We start from the raw sequence: 24,116 nt of genomic DNA on the forward strand, positions 1-24,116 counted from the left end.
GTGCAGTCATAGTCCCTGAGGTGAGAATGGTACAATAATTTAGTGTTCAAGCTTCCATCACAGACAGCTCTTGGTGCTGGTGTGCTGCCTCTCTCAAATGATGCTGAGATTAAACTAAGCATGATACTAAATCTAAAGAAGATTAGATACATGAAAGCTTTCTGTTGAAAATTGTTTTTAAAAACAAAAGGGAAAAAACAGGGTTTTTCAACTGAAAAAGTTTTAGGGTTTGTTTTACTTTTATTTTTCAATAGTTTTTTTTATCCTTATGTCAGTACTCCATCTTTACCAAATGTCTAAAGCTTTTAAGTTTTATTTCTAATTTGTGGACCAATCTTGAAAGGTGCTGACTCTTAGAACTTAATTTTTCATTAATAGGCTGTGTTCTGCTGTGTGACATAGGTTCTTTCTTGTGACATAGAAAAATATTATCCATAAAGTTGTATGATTAGTCCAGAGGAGGGTTACCACCAAATGAAGGAAATCCAGTCCTTCAGTGGTGTTAGGTCAGCTCACATAGCCCATCTCCTCAAATGAGAAGTGGTTCATCACTGAAAGTGTTGTCTGCCTGAATGGGGGCAACTGAAACCTCTGTGATCCTGTCAGCTCTCACCAGAAGTTTCAGCTCCTTGGAGCACCCATCTGAGAGCCAACAGAGTCCACCAGGAAGAGGATTGCAAAACTGAGCCCGAGTCACTTCCAGAGATCTGTAATTCATGCTGCGAGCTCGGCACAGGTTAGACGTGTCCAATATTTGTTCTTTTTACCACTCTTTCAATAACGCGCAAAAATTAGGAAGTCAGGGGTCTTTTAAAATATCTAAAAAGAAAAACCTTAGGGAAGGTGAATTAATAAAATGGTCTGTTAAACTAACCATCATTTTATGGCCCTGAACTTGAAACACTGAGAGAAATTATTTAGGTGCAGTAAAATGGAAAAAAAAAAGGAGGAGGGTCTAATCAGCTTTCCTTATAATGGAAAACACCCTAGAAAAGTATGCCTGTTGCTTCAGAGTATATCAAACTGAGTTTAATCAGCTGTGCATTACTGCATAATAGCTCAATCGACTTCAGGTGAGCAAGAAAGAAAGTAGAGGAATTTTTCAGTAGAACTATAAAAGAAGATGCATGTTCAATAGTTTGCTTGACTTCCTGGGTTTGGATTATCATAGTTACCAAAGTAACATGAAAAACAGCAGTGCATGATTTATCTAGCTCAGGATCTTATGCATCAAGACTTGGCTCTGATGTATGACAAAGCATATTTCAAAAATTTTATGAATTTTTATGGTGTTGCACAGTGTTGTGTGCACCCTGTGGCTTAGAGTTCATATGGAATATTTTCTAGAAAATTCTAAATTCTCTGGATGGACTCTGCTCCACTGCTATTTTGGCTGTCTTTCCCCATCCTAATAGAGCAGTAGTGGGGTGATTCATTTAATATAGAACAATGATCACTTAGCTTATTCCAAATGCAACCTGAGTCAGCAAATCTGTGTGCTGGAGGTAGATTTTATTTCAGTTAAGTTTCCACACTCAGAAACTTTTAATCACAGCAGGTTTGTCTGGTTATCAGATCCAGGCTTTCTGCAGGTTTAACTTCCCCAACCTGCCCATCTCCAGTTGAACTAAGTGGATTTCTGATTCTGGTCATTTCTAAAGGTTTGTATCAGTGTGAAACTGCATTTCTGTCTGTGCCATACGTACCCATTACAGAAGGAATTCCTGTGATTTATATAAATGGCTGTGGCAAGGGAATGGTGTTTGCTCTGCCTTCGCACTATATTTTTAAAATGTGATGCCACGTGCAGTTACCTGTGTAATCAGTTACTTGTTAAGTGGTTTCCTGGCTGATAAAGACCTATAAAAGCAACAGTAAATATAAAATAAGTATGTTTCTATTTTTTAATGGGTCCTTTTAGAGATGGAAGGTCATTCTCTGTGAGTTTTGGATAATTTGATTAAAGCTACTGTTGAAATTGAGGAATAAACTGCCTGCATTATCCTATTACCAGCAGAACCCGTGTTGACTAAGCTTCTGCCCAGACACTCAGTAGCATCCCAAAAGGGGATTAACTAGTGACAGCTGAGAAATAGGTGAATTATAGAGAATAAATAGCCAGTTTTGAAGGGAGCAGTGAGCAGATCTTTGGCCTGTCACTATAGGTACTGCACAGCAATCCTCAGAGTACCTGCAAAGCTGCCTGACAGTTCCACATCTCTTCGGTAGAATGAAGCACCAGCAATGCCCTGTCTGGCATTCTTCTGGAAAAAAAAAAAAAAAAAGTCAGATTTCTCTGTAAATGTTCTGCAGGACATACTTTCACACAATTCTGATTCCAACTGCTTCCTCTCCCCAGGAGACAAAACTTTGTTTCTGTCAGTGAAGTGCCTGCCGAACAGGACCAGGAGTGCTAGGGCTGGATCTGCTTGGAATAGGTGAGCCTTCCCAGGACAGGCAGGAGTGACAGCAGGTTGGTGGTGGGGCCATGCAGGATGTTTCTGCCTTTCTCTGTAGGGAACAAATGCCTCTCCAATGTATGCCAAGTCACAGCTCCTCTGGAGAAGGGTTGAGGAATTACACTGCTTGCTCAGGTCTGTCCCTGGTGTCTGATTCCAGGTTCCTCAATGTGTTTACTTGGCATTTCTTTCAGTAGACTCTTTTGCTAATGTGCTGTTACTGACACAGATACTAAAATAGGAACCAGTCTGCTCAAGAAAATCTCACTTAAAATTTAGTCCCCTTTTGCAAAGTATCTAACCCTCGGATCTGTCCTGGTTTGTGCATTATGGACTGAACGCATAATCATGCAGCCACTTGTGTATCTTTTAAGCCTGATTACTTCTGTGATTTATGTTATTTTGTAAGCTCCCACGTGGAAGCAGGGAGGTATTCCTTGATTTAGGTGCTATTCAGCAATTAGATGCATAATGCACCCCATCCTCCTTGATGCCATTGCATTCAGTGAGATTATTTGTATCATATGGTACCAAAATTCATGAACAATGAATTCAATCTCTTGGCTTCCATAAACAGAGTAATTATTCATCACAGATTGGATATACACATGGAAAAAAAGTTTAAAATCCAGTGAACTGTATGTATTGTGACAACTATCTGGAATATTTATTAGGCAAGTTACAAATTCTGTCATCTTATTATTCCTTTTAACATCGAGAATACATTAAATAACCAAATTAATTTCTTTCTGAAGGGAGTTCTGTGCAAATCACAAGACAGTTGTAGACTTTTTGTCTTAGATGGAAGATGAGTTTCATTTGTAATCAGCTGACTTCTGTAAATTTTGATTTTATTTTTTTTAAAGGGCTGTAAAATACTTTTCCTTGAAACAGTTGTGTCCGTGGTGAGATTTGAGATATTTGATGTTTTTCTAGTTTAGCTTTTAAGACTTAAATTACTTTTTTTTTCCTTCTTTTATTGCAATTGATAGCTTTATATCCTAACACCTTCCCTGTATTCCTCTTGCAATTTTGTATTTGCAGTGTTTTTTCTCAAACTAGTACTTTGCTCTTTTTTGATTGTCTTCAAGTGCTTTTGGCAGTGAGCAAATTTGGATAGTTTTTCCGTGTTCTGTATAAAAGCTAGTTTTTAAATGTTACTGATGACTGTGTAGGGTTCAGAGCCAGCTCTGTGTCTTGCCAAATCCTTAAAGCTATCATCCCCCTACAGGCTGCTGCTGTGACTATCCAGCATTGCTCGTGGGAGGATTCTCTTGCAGCTTGGTGATGGGAGATAGTGTTATCTGTCGTTTCATTTCCCCTGTCCCAGGGGTATCCTGAAATACCAGCTTGAAAACCAAAGTTTCTACAATGAATTTGCCATCAGAAATATGTTAATATTTATGAATGTTCAAAGGGGCTTGTTACTGAAGAGTAGATCTTGGTCTTCAGATTTATGAGGAAAGGGTATTCTTGTCCATGGAGAGTTGCAGAAAGAGTTTTAGGTCTTTTATGCCAGTTTTTTGGCTTTATGGCTTATGGCTCTTGTAAGTGGTTAGCCTGAAGAAAGTTATTTTTATAGTTTCAAGTGCAAATATCTAGACTTAATCACTGCAGGTTTGGGGTTTGTGCTTTTTAACTGTGCCACACAACAGACTGAGGTGTACTGTTAATATATTTGTCTTTATAGTGTGCTTCATTTGATCCATCCATAAGAAGCATGGGACAATATTTTGCTGAGTAAAATTAAAAGGAGATGAGACAAACTTCGATCAGGATTAATTGGAACAAATTTCTTTCTGTGTTGGGGCAAGGAGAAAGACCAGATGATCTCTCAAAATCCATTTAGTGCTGCAGTCTGATGGTATATTTGTCAAACTGTTTTTGGTCTCCTAGCATAAGAGCACTAAGGTGAAGTTCATAAACATTCATTGCTTCATCAGCATGTGGATTTTCAGGCAGGGATTTCATATTGAGAGAAACCTCTTACAGTTCTGGCCAGCCTTAAAAACATTTCAGAAGCTGTTGTTCCTGTTACAGGGAAGGTGGCAGGGTTGCAACCAGCAGTAGAAACTTCTCTCTGTATTTGGTAGGTTTATTTTCATTCTACTGTAAATAATTTCTGACCTCAACATTTTGTGAGGCCTGGAAAAATGTGAAAAAATTAGATTCTCTGAAAGCCCTTAATAGTCCTGTGAATGTTCTTCTGCCAACAGGCAGAGCTAGAGATACCTTTAGCATCTCTCATGTTGTAATGTTCAAAGTATTTGGTCACCATTGACTGTGTCCACATGAAAAAATGTTTTTGAGATGTACTTTTAAACAGAGATCCCTGTTTATGAAAGAAAAACCATCAGGCTCTGCAATCTGTTTGACTTATGTATGGAGAATTCACATAAAAAGGCTCACAGCTTGTTCTTTGCATAACAGCCTGTGGTGCCTAAGATCACCAGATTCCTTCACATTAATGCTTCCTCATTTACCATCTGCAAACAAGAAATTGCAGAGCTCAATTTCTTTATCAAACTGTTGCTGTTGGAAGACCTGTGACACAGAACAGCTAAAGCTTGATTGGTACTTATTAACTGTTGTTACATAGATTTTAAGTGGAAGTGTTTTAGAACTTTACTTAGTCACTGGTAGGCAGAGTTTCACAATGAAACAGACTCCATCCCATTATTTCACAACTGGTGAGCCCCTTTGTTCAACTGGATGCTGTAGTGTTTAGTCCCTGCAGGTCAGTGAAAATCAGGAGGCTTCTACTCAATGACCTAAGCAAGGACTAAGGAGTCAAGCTTTGGACATGTGTTTCAAAAACCTTGACCTTACAGTGTCAGAAACATGCACTTAGTTTCTTGGCAGGGTTTCATTTTATCTAGGAAATGGAAAAAATATTGTTATTAAAATCAGATTCTGTAAAATTTTGAGTGGATGTTGCAAGCTCACAGAAGGGCCAAATCAGTCACATCCCAGTTCCTGTATTGCTCTCAAACCACCTACTCAGTGTTGTAATTTTTTCTGTGTCTGCCTGTTTGTTTTATCAGAAGATGGGTGTACATCACAAGAGATGAATGTGTCCTCTCCAAGGCAGATGTGAGCTCTGTCTCAGAGTCACAGCGTGTCTGAGGTGAGAAGTGACCCCTGAAGACCTTCTGGTCCCACCCACCTGCCCAAACTGGGTCAGCTAGAACAAGTCACCCAAGACCATGTCCAGTTAGGTTTCAAGACCTCCAACCTCAGTCATACCTTTCTTACACTAGTTAAAAGCGTTGAAGGTGACTGAAAATTTAAGGCAGAAATACAAGTTTAAAACTTAGAAAAGTGTTGACTGCATTTTGGCATGTAAACATAATCACTTTTGATTTATGAGCCCAGCAGAGCCTCACTGACTGTATTTATTTAATTCAGATGCTGAATAGCTCTCACCAAAGCTGCTCTTGTCATCTTAATTCATAGAATTATTTCTGATGGCCAGATGCTAAGGAGTTGTAAAAGTGCCTTCTCTTCAACAATTAAAAGGATTGAGCTCCAGAGCAACCTCTCATATGACTAAAAGACTGTGGTTATTAAAAAGCAGATTCAAAGGGGATAGTTAGTATTATTTTAAGAATGCTGTATTGGCACTGAACTGCAGTTGCAGGACAGCAGACCTGAGGTTACTGTTTGGTACCACGGGGGGCTTGGTACCATGGCCCAAGAAGCTCAGCCAAGCTGTTCCTGATACCATGGCCCAAGATGCTGAGCCAAGCTGCTCCCAGAGCTGGAAGTGACACATCTGCACGGTGCTCCACGTGCTGGGAGCTGCCGTGGCTCTGTCCTGGGAGGCCCTGGTGCCCTGTCCTCACAGGATGTCTTCACTTGCTGAGTGGCAAATCCCAGTCATGTATGCCTGATAACACTGAGATCATGGATTTTTTAGCCTTTCAGACAGAGAGGTTTTAATGGTGGTGGGTCATGCAGTAGTGACACACAAAGTGTTCATGAGGAGGATGAAATGATGGGATTTTACTGAAGGGAATGACAGGATTTCAGTGAAAAACCTTCCAAGAGGTGTTCTCTGCTTCTCCTGCTGGTTTTGTTCATTACAGTGCAAGTCAAACCAATGGGATCAATGGGTTCCAAAACCCAAGTAGCAGATGGGTGGAGAAAAATAAGGCATTGTTTGATAAGGGTAGGTGTTATGTGGACACAGCCAAGAGGAAATGGAGATGTAGCTCATCCAACTACTCATGAATTTTACATACATTTGATCCCAGCTTGTTCCGGAGGGATTTGTAAGTGCTGGTGCATATCAAATATCAGATCCATTTCACATCATTAGGGAAGGATAGTCTTGATGAGAGCAAAAGGATGGGGGAGATGAATTCATTAGGGAATGGTCACATGGAAACAGTGGTGGCGTGGTTTAGTATTGAAGGGACATGCATGCTTTTGAGTTTTATCCAGGGATAACTAGTACCATGCTCCCTAATTAATGTCTTTAGATTGACTCCCTCTCTGCTAAGATATGACTGGTACGTTCTTTGTTTATCCACCTGAAGGGATTAAATAAGGCATGTACAAGATGAACAAATCTTTATTAGGATTTGATACAAAAAACCTTTTCTGGAGCACGATTGCAGCGCAGCAATTTTAATTAGCTTTCACAAATGCTTCCAATTAACACATACAATGTTAGCTTTTCAGCTACCAAGAAGATTCACTCACATTGCAAATAAAAATAAGGAACTCTTGACATAAGCTTTCATGTGCAGCTTAGCAAAAAGACGGAGAAAATTTTTATGTTAGAAGCTGGTAGTCTTTTTGCTTTTCAGAAAGTTATTTGCTTTTGCTGTAGGTTTGAGCTTTTTGTTCTTCTGGATGGTAATAAAAAAATAGGCAAAAGAGAAAAACCTCACCTGCCATGTTTGTCAGAGAGATGTTAGGAAACCTACTGCTTCTCCTGATTTGTCTGTGGTGAAAGACAGGAACATTGACTAGTCTCCAATTTGTAGTATTTGAACTGTGACCCCTTTTTGTGTGCCTCTTCAGGCATTTTGTCATCTCATGTTTATGGCATTTACTGCAGTTACTTTTTTGCCTGATTTGAATTCCCTGATTGGAATTGCAGCATGTGGTTGAGGTTCTTAACATTATCTGCTATTGTAGCTCAGGTAGCAAGCCCTGCCAGCTCCTTTGACAACAGCTTTACAAGCAGCTCTTCTGAGGAGTCTTCTCAGGTAGAAATACTGTGCAGAATGCAAGTGGCTGCATTTGATTTTTTTATTTATGTCAAGCTCCTCCATGGAAAATGCTGGATTATCTATGTGGTACTGCCATGACACCAAAAAGTTAGTGCTTAACATGATTTATTCAAATAATGTTAATTTGTCTTGTTTCCATGAGGAGAACCTGGCTTTAAACATACTGGATTGTATATACAGAAGATATAAGGAGGAAATTAATTACACTGTGTTTAGGCCACTTAACGCTCTCAGTGTCTCTGGGATGGCTGTGTTTGCTGTGTAGGGTACAATTCACACATTTTAAACTTAACATAGAGCAGGTTCAGAAAGTGGGGGTGATGTGAGAGCCTTGGAGTTGGAGGAGCCACACGCCTCAAGAAGCTTCTTGCTGTTTTTTAAGGTTTGGACATTAATTATAACTCTGAGTTTAGTACCCATGGAAGCAACCTCCTCCTGTGACATAAGAGTATATCTGTATAAACGCTCTGAGGTTAACTGAGATGAATGCTATGTAGGAAAATGAGATCATTACCCAGTCCAAAGTTGTTTGCAATGCAACATATTGCAGTATGCAGACAAGGTAGAAATTTAATGCTCATAGATGGAGGGAATTGAATTGTGGAATTCCATTACAAATTTAGCTGTTCTTTTGAAGATGCTAAAGGGTTTAAATCTGAGAAGTCAGGCAGTAACTGTTCTGAAAAATGTGGATATAATGCAAATCAAACTGCAAATCATTGCAAATAAAATCCAGTGCAAGGAAATTAGCTATTATCTGTGCAAAATCATTATTCACAGTGAAAGGTCAAACAGGATACTGGAAGAATTGAATAGGAGGTAGTTTCAAGCCTTTGGATATCTATAAAAAATGGAGTCTGGTAGGTTTTCTGCAAAGATACAGACTACAGAACAGCTGGCTGAATGAGATACAGTTAGTACTTAATGCTAACAGTCCTTCATAGAAAGATATCCTGGGGAAAAAAACCCCTTTAAATTTCCCAAGTAATATTTTATGTCAATGTCAGGATTCAGAATTTTAATGTGTGAAAAAATAACAATGTCAGTAAAAATTAAGCTGGGAGCTCTTATGGAAGTAATTTAAGTAATTTAAATTTGCTGCAATTTATTGAGAAAATGAAGCTATTTGAAAAATGTGGTGGAGGAGGGTCTGGATACAAGTGCCCATGTGCACAGCTTTTCCACATGAACAATCAGTTTCACACATCCTGAGTTGTCCTTAATGGGCAGTGACTGATGGGTCCCAAGAGTATCTCTGCTTTGACCACAGGTGTTCAAGCCTTGCTTCAGAAGGTAAATTCTGAAGTAAAAACTCTTGTTTGCCTAATACTTAATGGAAAAAAAATGAATAAGCTTTTAAAATGCTTTTGTCAAATTTACAAATTGAGGCACTGTCTTCACCTGTGGAACTTTTCTTCAGTGAGATCCCCCAGGATGTGAGGCATTTCGGTGCCCCGGTGTTGTTTTTGATGTCAGTGTATTCCTGTGCTGGAGCTGGTGGGATTCTGTCCTACTTCAGCACAGTGCAAACACACCTCTACTGCTTATAATGTAAAAAATAAAATATATTTGCTCTACTGCCAATTGCTTCTAGGGAGCAGGAAAGGCAAGGCTGGTGTGTGCTCTTGTGTGTGCATGTTTTATGCAGGCAAGGTTTCCACCCTGCTGGGAGGCATACTAACAGCCAGATTCATTTACTTTAGTTTTAAAATAACATACTCTCACTTAAGCAGGATTTAACCAAACCTTTCCCAGACTGCAGTAAGATGCTAATATCAATGCTGTTACTGTGTTGAATTGAAAAGGTATGTTGAATTTTAGTTCAAGGTACTACATGGCTTATTTTTAATGCATTGCCTTTTTTTTTTTCTGAAACCATAAGGATTGCTGCTGCTGTCCTTCACATGTTTCTGATGCAAAAAGGCAGGCCATAAAAAGCAGTTGTAATATAAAAATTAGAAATAATGGATTGATTATGATTAGGTGCTACAAGAAATCTTCTATAACAACTGATTAAAGGTTTGGAATAATTTGCTACATGGTGATATATTTAAAGATGCAAATTCTGTAATATTTTGTTTGGGGTTCAGGATTTTTAGGAAGCAGTGGATGATACAGTAGTGTAATAAGAAGTTTTCTTGGAGATCATATGTGCTGGATTTAGAGATTTTCCACAGGTACCAAACAGTACCATCCCATCATTGTGTTGCTCCTAAGGAGTAAGCAAATATGCTAGGAAAGAAGCAAGACAGAATTTGTTGCTTTAATTTGAACATGTTCATAGTTGTTTCTTCCAAAAAACCAGATTCTATCTGTAGCTGAAAACAAACCCTGTGGCTCTTACCGTATTCAAGCCAAATAATTTTGTTTCTTCCAAAAAATCAGATTCTATCTGTAGATGGAAACAAACCCTGTGGCTCTTATCATATTAAAACCAAATAATTTCTGATTTGAATGGAGGATTTACAGGCATAAAAACTACTTGGATTTTATCCATACTTCAAAAATGAGCAGTTGTAACTTCCAAGTTCTTCAAAATGATGTGCATTAAAAGCCATGACTTATATAGCACAATAGCTGCTTCCCAAATTGTCCCAAATAAACTTGGCAGTGTTGCTGAGGTGACATTCCTCAAAGGGTTGTAGTGGAAGTGCACTCTGAAGGCAGCTCTTGGCTTGCTTAGAAGGTGATGGGGTAGGTCCTGCTCCTTCCCTTTATGCCAGGTGAGCAGGATTTGGTGGCTGTGCAGGTAATAAATAGTGTTTGGCAGAATTTTTCAAGACTGTATGATAAAATAAGAGGCTATGTGAGAGCTGACTCTTAAGAGGTGTGATTTGAACTTGCACTTCCAGTGACATCACGTGTGATGTTGCATTTGGGGCCCCATGATGGGCCCCAGACATATAACAGTGTTTTCTGAGAAGTTCTCATTGACTTCAGTGACTCCAATATTTCCCATTTACAGTTTTTGCCTTCAAGGGGTATTACCTGATCTACGCTGGCTGTATTGCCAGAGATGTATTAGCTATTAGAATAACAACCAAATTTGCTTATATTGGGATAATTTCCTTTCATTTTTATTCTCAGAAACATCCTGTGTGACAAACATCTTGTATCTGCAGCTCTGCTGACATAAAACAGTCCTTTTTGTGAACCAGTCCCATCTGCTGAAAAGAGCCCACCTGCCCAGGCAGGCTGTATTTCTCCCTGGTGGATTGGGTGCTGTATTGCTTTTGCTGTGTGAATTGCATTCTTCTGCAAGGGCCGTTGAAAGGAGAAGATAATAGCAGGTCACACACAACATGATCACTGGTAGCCAAGAAATCAATCTTTCTGGCTTGGAATATGGACAGAAGAGTTTGCATCTGATGTCTAGGAATTGTCTGGTACAGTAGGAGTCATTCAGTCAAAGTAAAAAGCTACCAAATGTAACTCTGCATTTGGGCAAGGTTAAAGAAAAAGAAAAAGGCGCTGTGAAATAGTGTTATTGCTGTCCTGACCCTCGGGAATGCTCTCATAGTATCAGTTTTTGTGCATGTTGGTGTGCTCCCAGGGAAGGGATTCTATGCAAGAAATATAAAGTTAGACTATAATATCTGATATCAAGTAAGATTTTAATAAAAATCAACATGGTATGCAAGGCTAAGTCTACTTATTCAAATCAAAACCTTTTAGTGCTCTGTGTCATTCTTTTAAATAACTGTTTAACAGTGAATATTACTTCAGATTGTTTACTTGGACCTGTTTTGAGTAAAGGATTGGATTGCACAGGTCCCCTTCCAGCAAGTATTCAGTGATTGCTTTCTGTTTCCTCTTCCTTTTATAGTCCTGTTCTCAGAGAGAGGTTTGATCCAGAGAGGAATATTAGCAGCTCTATTTCATCCAGTTCTAGCTGAGTATTTGCATATTCCATTTCTAATGCAACTTTTGTGACTAATTTCCTCAGAATTCGCTCCAGAAATAAAGTAGTTACACTGGAACTAGAGTGTTTTAATTGGCAGGGTTTTTTTTCCTTGTGAATCTGTTATCACAACATGAAGTGCCACGCTGTTTCTTGGAGTCAGGATTATGTATCAAGTTTACAGTAGAGCGAGCAGCTTGCTGCATCTTATGGTTATGAAAGTACAAAGGTTTCTAATGTGCTCTTTAGATTGTTTTTTTTTATTGATTTATACAGTCGGATCTGGCTCTGGTTAGGCATTTAGTTTCTTTTCTGAATAGTGATTTTCCACACACATCCAAGAAATAGTATAGAATTAAATGCTGAATATTAAAAAAAAAAGAAAAAAAAAAGTGCTGTTTGGATTACTGGAAACAGCTGGGACTAGAATACATTTCTCAAGCACTTCTTTTAGCATTTAAAGGTCATTTTACAGATGAATCCAGGAACACCAAGGAATGAAATGATGAACTCAGAATTTTGGCTGATGCCATTCCAGCAGTGTGTTATATCAATGTGTCAGCTCTAATGCATGGTCTTGGTGCTTGTTATGCCCCTCACTCTACAGCCCCTTTCTAAAACTACTGTATCCACATAAACATCAGAAGAGATTGTTGCATCAGATGTGATGTAAGTGTCTGACTTCAGCAGCAGTGCTTATTCCTGCCCTCATTATTGTGGTCACATTATTGCAGCCATGATCCATGCAGTAACAGCCCCTAAAGAGGAGGCAGTCATGCACTGAGAGCTGGAGTGGGACAGCATTCCTGCTGAGGTTAATGCAAGCACGCAGCAATCTGGACATCGAGTGGAACCATTACGTTTATATAATTAGCTCCGTATTTAAAGGTCCTTTGAAATGCAAGCACCTTTCTAGGATTCTAGGTGTGGCCCTGAAGGGGTAGATGGCAGCCTCTGTCCTTCTGGTGTCTGTATGGCTGGTGGCACTGGTGGCAGCCCTTGGCAAGTCCCTGTTCTGTGTTTAGCTGTGTTTGCATGTTCCACGCGTGCACACCTGACTGGCAATCTAAGAAAAGACATTTTGTGCCTTTTTATTAGTCCTGCCGTGCCTCTTAAAGAGCTGGAACATTGACCTGAGAGGAAATTTGTTTTCTTTTCCTCTCTAAATGCTGACACTTCCCTTTAGTAAGCCCTGCTCTGTGCTCAGAGGTAAGCATGTGAGTCTCCCATTGCTGGTGGGATGGAGAGGCAGTGTTCAGTTCCTTTGGTGCAGTGCATTTCTGTTGACATTAGGATGATCCCAGATATCAGCTGCCTCTTAATTCTGGCACAGGGATGTGGAAGAGCCCTTGAATCTGCTCTGAATCAGAGTTCTCAGGGCTCCATGTGGGCCACAGCTCAAAATGCAGAATTGCAGCCTTAGGGAAAGAGTGCGGTGTTAATGTGCAGCCCTGGGATTTGGGAGATCCAGGTTCTATTCTTCCCCTTCTGCAACTTCTGGTGTAACCTTGGAGATTCATCTGGCGTCTCAGTTTATGTCTCTGTCTTGCAAAGTGTTGGGAGATTGCAGCTACAATGTGGGCTTGGTGATCCTTAAGATGGGATGCACCTTACATGAATGCTGTGAAGACAGATATATACTCAAACAATACTCAATAAATAATAGGAGGGAAATAAAAGGGACTTACAACCCTTGTAATAAAGACATTACCCCAGAAGATTAGTAGTAACAAAAAATAACAGCTGTAATATTTATTTCTTCTGTATCCCCCTCCTCCATAACAGAGTGTTGATCTCTCAGAGTTTCCAAAATATTATCTTCATAGTTATTTCCATACTTTTTTGGGGATTTATTAACACACAGCAATATTTCTATGTAGGACTTAATGATCTGAAGTGTGATAACCTATTTTCATGGCTGGGATTGGAAATATACGACATTTAGAAAAAAACCAAAATGAACCTAAGTAGTGAACGTGTCTGCTAGATGGCTCAAGGAAGAGTTGCTGGCACAGATTTCTTCTGCAAAGCCTGTTTTTTGTTGGAAGCTGTTTAATTGCTGATTTGAGGCGGATTTTTTTGCTGTGTGTTGTCCTTTTGCTGTAGGATTCCCAGGACCTTACACAAGGATTCAGTGAAATGCAGAGGGGTGTTTGTGAAGGAGCTGAGAATGGATCAAAGCAGCCCCTATTAAACCCCTTGAAAACTTCCCATTCCTCTGTTTAGATTCTCCTGGGCAATTCATAGAATGTGTGTGTATGTGTGTGTGGGGAGTAAGAGGGGAAATGCATTTCTTTTCCTGGCCTGTGCTGTGGGAGAAGGGTGCTGTTCATGTGCTGAGGAAACCCTTGGCTTGTAATCCAAATTGTGTAATCCAAATTGTGAGCTGTAATAGATTGCTGTAGGCAATTTGTCTTAGTAGACCTGAGGAGGTCTGACAGCAGCTGGGACTTGGGCTTGCTGAATGCAAAGGTTGTGACTGTAAAAGTTCATTACACTCTCTGTCTTTACATGTGGATAGCCTAACTTCTGAGATTAGACTATGCATCTCTGTCAACAGTGCGAGTTAGGCATGGGAGTGGAGGAGAAGGATTGCGCTGCTTTTTTGTTTCTGATGTCTGTCCAGATCAATTCCTTGCATCATGTTGGTAATTTCCCCTGGGTGGTTTATCTATTACCAGATAACACAGGGCTATTAAATACGTGTGCACAGCAGGCCGTCCTTATCTGCTTGAGCCTTGTTACCCTGTGCTGCAGACATTCTCTGTACACATGTGCATTAAAAATGACATGCCTCTGTCTGGTTATAAATATTTTCCATTTGGAATTATCTGCTTCTGCTGCAGAGATGAGAGGTGATCACTTAAGCATGACAGATAAGGGACCAGAGGTAAGAAAAAGAAAAAATGGTGAAGCACTGAGCTGCATACGAAATAAGTGATGTAATCCACATATCCTGTTAGATAAAGTGCAACAAAACAGGTTCTCTTATATGCCTAGCTGCTGCCATGAATTCAAGTTATTGCACGAATTCAGGCTGGTTGCCTACAGAGGGACTTAGGGGGAAGAGAGGAGGGGATTTGCAGCAAACCTGTTACAACAAGCTTGCTTTATTTGCCAGAAAGTAAGTTAGCTATGTTAATACATGTTAAGGTTGGAAAGGCAGCTCTTCCTGTTCCTAAGACTCAGAGCCAAAAATAATTGGGTAAAGAAGATGGAAAAATCTTGGTTTATTATTAATTGGCTTGTGTGAATTCTGCCTTTTTGCCAATTTACTGGTCTTTCATGCAGAAGTAAGATGTACCAGATGAGACAGATGTTTCCAGTGTGGCAGCAGCCCTTGTGGTGAAACGACTTCTTGAGCTGTGCCAGGTGACTGTTTTGCCTTCCTGCAGGGCAGTGATCTCGTTCTGACCTGCTGCACAGGGAATTCAGGAAGGCTCTGGGATCCTTCCCAGAAGCAAGCTGACCAGTGGTCTCTTGGCTCCAAATGCAGGCATAAACTCCTCCTGTATTCTTGCAGGTGCTCTAATAATCTGTCTTTAAGAGTGTCCTTTATGATCCAAGGAAATGTCCAACACTTTCCTGTACCTGGGGACCAGAATGTGCCTTCTAGGCAGCTCAGTGTACACACAGAGATTAAAAAATGAATTGGCAGGATTTTATCCCTTTCATGTGACATGTCAATCTGCTGGTTTTGGCACAATTGTTAATTTAAACCTAGTTCTGTACTGAAAAGTAATTCTTTCCCTTCGCAGTAAAAGAAGCCATGTCTGTGCCAAGGGCCAGGGTAACGAGGGACATGCTAATTCCCAGGCCTTTGACGTGAAAGTAAATATTTCTCTAAAGGAAAAGCACAAGGTTTGCAGAGATGGCAGCAGCACACAGCATGCATTGCTGGGCCAAAGTCAGCAGGGACTCTTAGGCTTTGGAAAATGCAGAGTGTTATGAGCGTTGTTTTATTTATGTATTTGTTATTTTAGCTCTTTTGGCAAAGTTACAGCTGAGAAAAAGGTCAGTAAAATGCATGTCTCAGCCAAACATAGTGTGGGGCTTCATAAACGTGGTTGTTCTGAGAGATGCAAGCTCATTCAAGCGCTCGGAGTGGGAGTTTGGTAAAGTATGAAAGTTACTGAAAGTTAGCCTTAATTAGCTGTTCTTTTAGCTCCTTCTCCATGACTGTGAGGCAGTAATTTGTTATTTATGGCAAGGCTGTTTGTATTCATTACTTTGAAATTTGAAGTCTGGGGCCAGACCCACAGCTGCTGTAGGACACTAAGGGGCTGGGACACCTGACAGCATCGAGCCCGCTCACTTCTCAGTTCATTGGGGACAGAGGCTTACAAAAGGTAGCCCACTTCATGCAGCTGGATGAAAAGCATGATCTGTAGATGGTTTTCCATTCGAGAAAATGGGGTGGATGATGCCTTCTGACTCCTCATGCTCTGTCACTGTCATATTTTATGAAAATCCCTTTGCCAGGATTTTTTCTCCTGAGAAGCCTCAGAAAAGAAATGTAAACAAGAGCTATGTGATGGCTGTGGAATGTGGTCTGGAGATGGTTTACCAACAGGTGCATCTTTGACTGGTCTCATGTGGATTGTTTTTTCTTGATGACCAGCCATGGTCCAGCTGTGTCGAGGCTCTGAGCCGTCACGAGTTTTTGTTATTCATTCTTTTTCATTCCTTTCTAGTTTCTGATGTCTCCTTTCTCTCTATTCTTTTAGTACAGTTTTAGTATAGCATTTTAAATACAATATAATATCATAAAATAATAAATCAGCCTTCTGAAACATGGAGTCAAGATTCTCATCTCTTCCCTCGTCCTGGGACCCAAAAACACCGTCACAATGCTCCTTGCTCCATCCTGTCCAGTTTCTGCTCTTTCCTAAGAAGGCAAAATTGTGTGAATCCTTTAGCACTGCTTTGTCATGCTGAGTGGGGGAACTTGACAAACAAAATCTTTGTCAATTTGTTAAAAATAAACAAACAACCTCTTAGAAGAGTTTGAACTTAATTATGTTAATATTAAACATAATTATGGCACACTAATTATGTTTTCTGCATTTGTGAGGAGAGTTGTGCTGTGCTCTCCAGACATCTGTACCATATAGAGACAGGTGGTAGAGAGCAGCATTTCCAAGTGCCATTTTCCCATTCCATATATGGCTGCTCTTTCATTCCAATTGCAGAGCCTCATTCAGCTTAGTCAAATTGAGTCCTTATGTGAGAGATTCTGCGCTGAAAGGCAAATGTATCTATCTTTATAAGCCTGTTTGTTTCCATAATTAGACACTGGATCAACAGTGTACTGAAGATGACATATTTGCTTATTCCCTGTCTTCTCCCTATGGTAACGTAAAGCTGTGAAGCACAATAATTAATGAAAAAGCATGTTTATTATTCAGGCAACATATCTTGAAGTGGAAAAAAAAAGAACTTGGTTTAAAATGATGTTGCTGAAGACCATCAGAGCCATAGCGAAGTGTATGAATAGTTCTGGGGGGAGAGTCCCATCATTCAGGCCAGTTGGACTGGGTGCTCTAAAACTGTCAAATACAATTGAACTCCGATTTCTCATGTAAAACTCAGGAAGACGTGGAATGCATGGGAGAAAAACTGACTCAACTCTTTTGCTAGGGCATCTTTAAAGTGTTTTCCAAAATTGTGACTTTCTAAACTGCATTAGCATGTCGTCTCTGTCCTGTGGCTGAGTGAAAAAAATACATTTTTTTCACAGCCTTATCTTTTCTTCTGGGAGAATCTGCCCAATAGTTCTTGCAAGACAAAGGGTGCACGTAATACTCTGCTCAGCACTCTGCCTTTGTAGAGCCAAGCTGATCTGTTTTAAATAACAAAGGCCAGAAAGTGCCTGACTGCAAACTACTGCTCTGTCTCCTGAGGTGATCCTGAAAGTCAGGGGATGGTTTCTCCGTGCTGACTGACCACGGGTAAGCCTTCAAGGTTCCCCTGAGATGCTCTCAGGCCATCCACTTCATTTGCAAAGAGCTGCAGGGTAACCAGAAAATCAGAAGCGTGGCTGCCTAGTAAGTGTCACAGCTCTAATGTGCAGCTGAAGTCATGCTGGTGGCAAGCCGAGGTTTGGGTCCTGTTCCATTTCCATCTCTTTCCATTTTCCACCTAGGCATGAAATAGAGTTTGTGTTTACTCAAGCTTCTAAAGTCAGTCCACATTAGGAAATGTGGAAGAATAGCCCACTTACTGAAATGGAGTGACTGAGAGAGCAATGGCTGTGTCAAGGCTACTGATTTTCGAGTCCTCGATTAGAGCCTGCTTTCCTTTCACGTTTTATCCTCAGTGGTGATGCTGCATTGTTGTGGCAAATAAAGCCTCCTGGTCTTGCAAAGCTGTGAGCAGCCACTTACACCAAGAGCAAAGCTTTAATCCTCATGCTTTGATATTCACCCTCTGCAGTGTTGCATTTTGGGAATAGAGAATGGGTTTGTACTATTTTTAGGTGCATAGAATTGCAGTAACGTAAATGTCTTCTTTTCAATTAAATGTGCTGTTAGCTAGTGGTTGGTTTGATAGTTCTGTGCTTGCTACAAATCTCTGTGTGTTAGGGGGTGAGCAGTAAGAACATGTGGTTTGGCACAAGCATGAAAGAAATTAATGTGGGTTTTTTTTTACTTTATAAAGGAGAAAAAGCGTATTGATCAATAAGCAGCAAGTCTAATACAAAATAGAAGAGTGCTCTATGCTATGTAAGTGGCTCATATTGTTTATTCCAGGTGATGCAGTCACAGACAGACAAATTGAATAGATACTGGCAATGTAATGTGGAAAATTTTGGGAATATATCCAATCAATTCCTAAAATATTGCTGCAGTTTAAGTGTTGTGGTGGACATGGTCAGCTGACTGTTTCTTTTTAATTCTTATTTTTATGAAAACCTGTAAGTATCAAGACTTTTCTGTGGTATTCTGGGTTCATGCAGAGTTCATTGACACAAAGGTACATGGCATGCACAGTCCTGCAAGGCCTGAGAATCCAGCTGCATCACACCTGGGGGATGTCCAAGAGTCTTTACAAACAGGGATGGACTTTAGGAGTCTTTGTACTTGATGAGCTCTGTTCTTCTGTCAGCTCTTGAGAGGACACACCCACCTCCTTTCCAAGGACGAACATTTAATATGGCTCATAAAGTGTGCTTGCTTTTAATTTTCTGTGCCATTACCCATTCCAGCACGCTGGTTGTCCAGATCTGTTTGAGGTGACCAGCTCCCAGACTGGAAGGCTGATTTCTCAGTTTCTCAAACTGCCTGGGCTCGATGGCAGGACACCCCAAAATTCACTTGAGAATGTATCTGAGAGGGTTGTCCAAATGCTTCCTGCACTTAGGCAGGTTTGGTACTGTGACCTTTTCCCTGGGGAACCTGTTCCTCAGGAGAAATTAAAGGGCTCCTGTTCCTCAGGAGAAGTTAAGTGGCTTGCTCAAGTTTTCACAGTCAGGATTGGGCTCTAATGCAGATTTGATAATGCCCAGTATAGCATTATAGCCACAGGAGCATTATTCTGCATCACAGCAAAGACATTGCTGGATTTGTGGAGAGATTCGGAATAAAGGGAATATATTGTCCCAAAGGGAATTCTGAGTGACACCATAATGTAAATAGGACATAGGAGTGCTAATAAAGAATAAAGTGAAAGTGCTTTCAGTTAATAATAATTGTGAACACAATATTTATACTCCACATATTGTATTTTCTCATGCAGTGGTCTTTAAACCACAGAGATAATAGCTGTTTACCTAAGAGTTACTATCTTTTAATTAGGAATGATTCTTCTCTAGAGCTTTTACTGGTCTTTGCTCTAAGAGCAAAAGTTGCTGAACTTTTTAGTCAAGACAGAAACCAGTTGTCGAGGAAGAAAAATGGAAAAAAGAAAAATAATGCATTTTATTCTTACTTCTCTTATTTTCTTGAAATATTGGTGGAGAAGATTCATGGAAGATACTTAGGCTTTTTATTTTTTTTTTTCCTGGAAATATAAGACAGGTGCCTTGTTTATTGTTACAGTTAAATAATATGCTCTTATGTGGCTATGACACTTCATTTTGTGGCATTTTACTGTTAAACAGTGCCAGGATTCTGATGGCAGTCATGTAGGCTAAATAGTTGTATCTGAACTTTTTTTATTGCTAAATAATTCATGGTCCTTCTCCTTTTTGTTTGCCTCCTTTTAGTTTGCCTCCTTTTAGGCTGACTATTTGAGAATTCTGAGTAGCTGTGTGAAGGCTACTCCTGTTTTACTGAAAGTGTGGTATTCACATTACAACAGAGAGAGATATAATTCTCTCTCCCAGGATTTTTCCTGGGGAAGGCAGTGAGAAACCTCAGAGAAGAAGAGAAGGCAATTCATGTCTCCACTTGCTGCCCTTGTTGTTTGGCACGTGTGGAACGTGTTATGGAGATTGTTTACCGAGAGTGATGTGTTAATTGGACACCGGTGAGGGTTGTTTGGATTGATCGGCCAGTTGGGTCAAAGCTGTGTTGAGACTGTCTCCAGACAGTCACGGGTTTTTCTTTAGTAGTATTTGGTATCTCTTTAGTATAGTTTTAATATAGTATTAGTGTAATATAATATAGCTTAATAAAGCATTTGTTCAGCCTTCTGGAATCGTGGAGTCAGAGCACATTATTCCCTGGATGGGGGTCGCTCATCTACAACAGAAATAACAGATTTTTACATCTTGTCAAGCTGACATCTCTTGCTAACACCTAATTCCTCCTCTTCTACAGAGGAGCTCAAGGAGAAGCTGCAGAAGTATGTTGATGAGGTGAATGCCCACAGGCCTGGTTTCATCAAGGTTGTCCGGCACAGCAAGCAGGAGGGGCTGATCCGGTCCCGGGTCAGCGGCTGGAGAGCAGCCACAGCACCGGTCGTCGCTCTCTTCGATGCCCACGTGGAATTCAACGTGGGTTGGTATGTGCCTCCTTCAATTTCTCTGACCCAGGGACCTTTTCCAAGCACTGGTGTTAAATTACTGACTGGCATTCCTCTTGCATTTAGAGGGTGAGTTAGAATTCAGAGCTTTTTAATGAAAATTCAGACATAATCATGGACCCAAGCAGGAAAAATGTGTTTGTGCTGCGTAATATGATCTAGATCCATTTTTATGGTTTGAGTAATCTGCTGATCTAATTACAACGTAGTTAAATCATATTAGAAAACTGCACATATAAAAATCTCCTCCAGTAATGTAGCCGTTTGCCCATGAGGGTGAATGTATCTTCTATTCATTAAAAAATATTATGTTTCTTTTATGTTCTGCAGTGTAAACAAAGAAGCGTTATTTTGACCACTCTGCAAGAGTAAACATAACTAAAATAATGCATTTCAATATGTTCAGTCTGGATTTAATATCTCCCTTGCTCCTTAAGTAAAAAAGATGGTAAGAAGGCAAGAGCTTCTGTCTCTAGGATAGATCTGTTATTAACTCTGATCCTGATGTCCTTGATAGTGGTGAGAGCCTGAAGTTATTGTTACTTGGTAGCAAGGATATAAATTCTCTGTGATATGCAGATACTCATTTCTTCCATCCACCAGCTCAAATCAAGGTTAACAACAGGGCATCCTTGAGACTATGTTGCAGTGTGTTATTTTGGGGCAAATCCTGCACTGTCAAAACTCCATCTCGAAGCAGAGAGGGCTCTGAATGGGTAACAGCTTTAGACTTTGCTCTTTCTGAAAAATACAGCATTAGCTGCTATATTGTTTATCTGGTGGTGGACTAAATAATCTTTAAGGGCTCCTTCTAAACCAAACTACTCTATGATTTCCGTCAGTGCTATGCTTTTACTGGTGTAATCTTAACACTGTATTTCTTTGTTTTTTTAGGGCTGAACCAGTGCTCACCAGGATAAAAGAAAACAGAAAAAGAGTAATTTCTCCATCATTCGATAACATTAAGTATGATAATTTTGAAATAGAGGAGTATCCCCTCTCAGCACAAGGGTTTGACTGGGAGCTGTGGTGCCGCTATCTGAACCCTCCTAAGTCCTGGTGGAAACTCGAGAACACAACTGCTCCAATAAGGTAACGTGGCCTAAATTACAGTGTCCCTGGCAAAGCTCAGGTGTGACAGGGGCGAGTGGGCTCAGCTATGTGATAGCTTTTCCTGACTGTAAACTTCAAGTATTTAAATGTCCTTGTTGCCTACACAGTTGTCAAGAAAACTCTTGTTTTCAGTAGATATTTTTAAAGGTTTTTAAAGGAAACTTTTGTTTTCAGTAGATCTTTTAAAATAGGATTCGTGCCCAAGTGGAGTGGTAGGCAGGGCTGCTCAGCAGCACTGCTTTCTCCAAGTGTCTTGCCTGCTAATTTAGTGCTTACAGGCCAGAAATGGAATTTTCTTTGTGGTTACATTATATAAGCAGAGCTGATCTGACAGCTGTATTCTTGACAATGTTGTCACATAGGTGTGCTGTGTCCTAGGAGTTAAGGTTTGGTCACTGACACTGTGAGCAAAGGCCGTATCGGGCCCTTGCTTTGGGTCAATCTGGGTCTGCAATTTCTTATCATGTCCAGAGTGTTGTTAGGCTGGTACAGAACAATACCTTTGTCTCAGGGAGGGGAGCAGTAGCCTCTGAACCCACTGAGCAGCTCTGCTGAGATTGCAGGCCTTTCTTGTAGATACACATTCATTCCAAGGAGGTCACTGGTACCTGTGCTCTAGCTCCCTGCAGAAAGAAAGTGTGAATGCTGTTTTCACCACCTGAAAAGCAGAACCTCAAACTGCACTGGCAGCTATTTTTCATCCAGTAGCTCTGTCTTTACGGGCAGGCACTTCTCTCAGGTTCTGTCAGTTTAACACTCCCTGAACTGCACTGACCCATGAACAGAACCTACAGTTGGAAAGCGGGAGATAAAAATTACAAGTTTGCCACAGACAAATGTAAAAAGGGGTGGTAATTTCCACATCATTAGAGATAGTTAATGCTGTTAATGAACTCTGTTAACACTATAAAAGTGTTCCTATGAAGACAGATTGAGAGAGTTTGGGTTGTTCAGCCTGGAGAAGAAAAGGCTCCAATGAGATTTACAGCACCGTCCAGTACCTGAATGGTGATTCCAAGAAAACTGGTAAGGGACAAAAGTAGGTAGTGATAGGACAAGAGGGAACAGCTTTAAACTGACAGAGGGCAGGGTTATGTTAGATATTAGGATGAAATTCTTTACTGTGAGGGTGGTGAGGCACTGGAACAGGTTGCCAGGGAAGTTGTGGATGTCCCATTCATGGAAGTGTTCAAAGCCAGGCTGAATGGGGCTCTGAGCAACTTCATCTGTTTGAAGATGTACCTGCTCATGGCTGGGGTTTGGAATGAGATGATCTTTAAAGTCCCTTCCAGCCCAATCCATTCTATGATCCTGTGATTAATTATATAGAGTAATTATCATGATTTTTTAAATTAAAAGTAGTTGAAACGAAGTAAGGAGCAAATATACTTTTCCATTTTACCCCCAAACTTTGTTCTACATGAAGACTGGGGAGTGAGTGTCCTTTATGAATTTCAGGTTTGTTCCCTAGCTCCTTCCCTGGCACATTTTTTTATTCAGTGCAATATGCTGCATGTGTGTGTTGGATAATTAAAACAAACACACCAACAAACAAAGCCGTGTGTATTGATGGATGGTTTCTATCATGCCTCCATTATCCTTTCAGAATTATAGCAAAGGGAAGCAGGTGCACCGAGAAATACTTAAAAACAACAACAAAAGCAGAAGTACCTTATCATAAAAGCAGCATAAGTTTTGTATTGATGTTAACTGCTATTTTCTTCATTAATAAATACATCAGAGATGGTCTTTGTTATATATCAGGTACTATAGCACTTGGAGGCATTAATATACAGATTTCTGTAGAACTGTACAATTTGTGATTAAGACAGCCTGTGATCTGTTTGAAAGCAGATGTGTCCACTAGCTGTAGCTTGAGTGCTCTCAATAAAAGCAGGGTGATTTCCCCTGTACTGCTAATTAATATCCTGTCATTACCAGAGTGCCTGATAGCAGCGTAATAATCTGAAAAGACATACTTATTTCTTGCAACTGTGGATTATAAGGTAGGAGAAAAATGAAAAGGCTAAATGACTCTGTATCCTTCTCTACTTATAAGGTGAAATTGTACCCTCTGTGGCTGAACTCTTACCTGATTAAAATTGTTTCTGTATAGTAAAAGTTGGTTGGTTCACACCATGACATAAATAGAGCTTACTGATCCAGTAAAGCTATGTCATGTGTTTAGATTTGGCTCAGGACAATGGACTAATGTTACACTACGCTGGTAAAGGCAGACTTTTCTTGATTCTGTATTAAAAAAAAAAACTTATCTGGATGGTCCTCTTCAAGAAATAATGTCTTTTTTTTTAGTTAAGCTTACAGACACAAGTTTTTTATCTCTAGCTGAACCTGGCTTCTAGCTAAACACACAGAACTGCACATCAGTGGGTATCACTTGCAATTGTCACAGACAAGAGACTTGAGGACTTA

The 24,116-nt window shown here is 40.1% G+C and overlaps 1 protein-coding gene across 4 annotated transcripts in view; it reads left to right on the forward strand.

Annotated features, from left to right (window-relative positions):
* Positions 1-24,116, forward strand: part of GALNT18 (polypeptide N-acetylgalactosaminyltransferase 18) — a 210,937-nt gene that overhangs the window by 115,662 nt on the left and 71,159 nt on the right. For all 4 annotated transcript variants that reach the window (XM_038139175.1, XM_038139173.1, XM_038139176.1 and 1 more), the window contains exons 5-6: positions 20,366-20,549; positions 21,465-21,662. In XM_038139175.1, coding sequence (XP_037995103.1) covers positions 20,366-20,549; positions 21,465-21,662 — 382 coding nt within the window. The remainder of the gene's footprint in view (positions 1-20,365; positions 20,550-21,464; positions 21,663-24,116) is intronic.

This window comes from Motacilla alba, chromosome 5, assembly GCF_015832195.1.
Source record: "Motacilla alba alba isolate MOTALB_02 chromosome 5, Motacilla_alba_V1.0_pri, whole genome shotgun sequence".
Classification (NCBI taxonomy): Eukaryota; Metazoa; Chordata; class Aves; order Passeriformes; family Motacillidae; genus Motacilla; species Motacilla alba.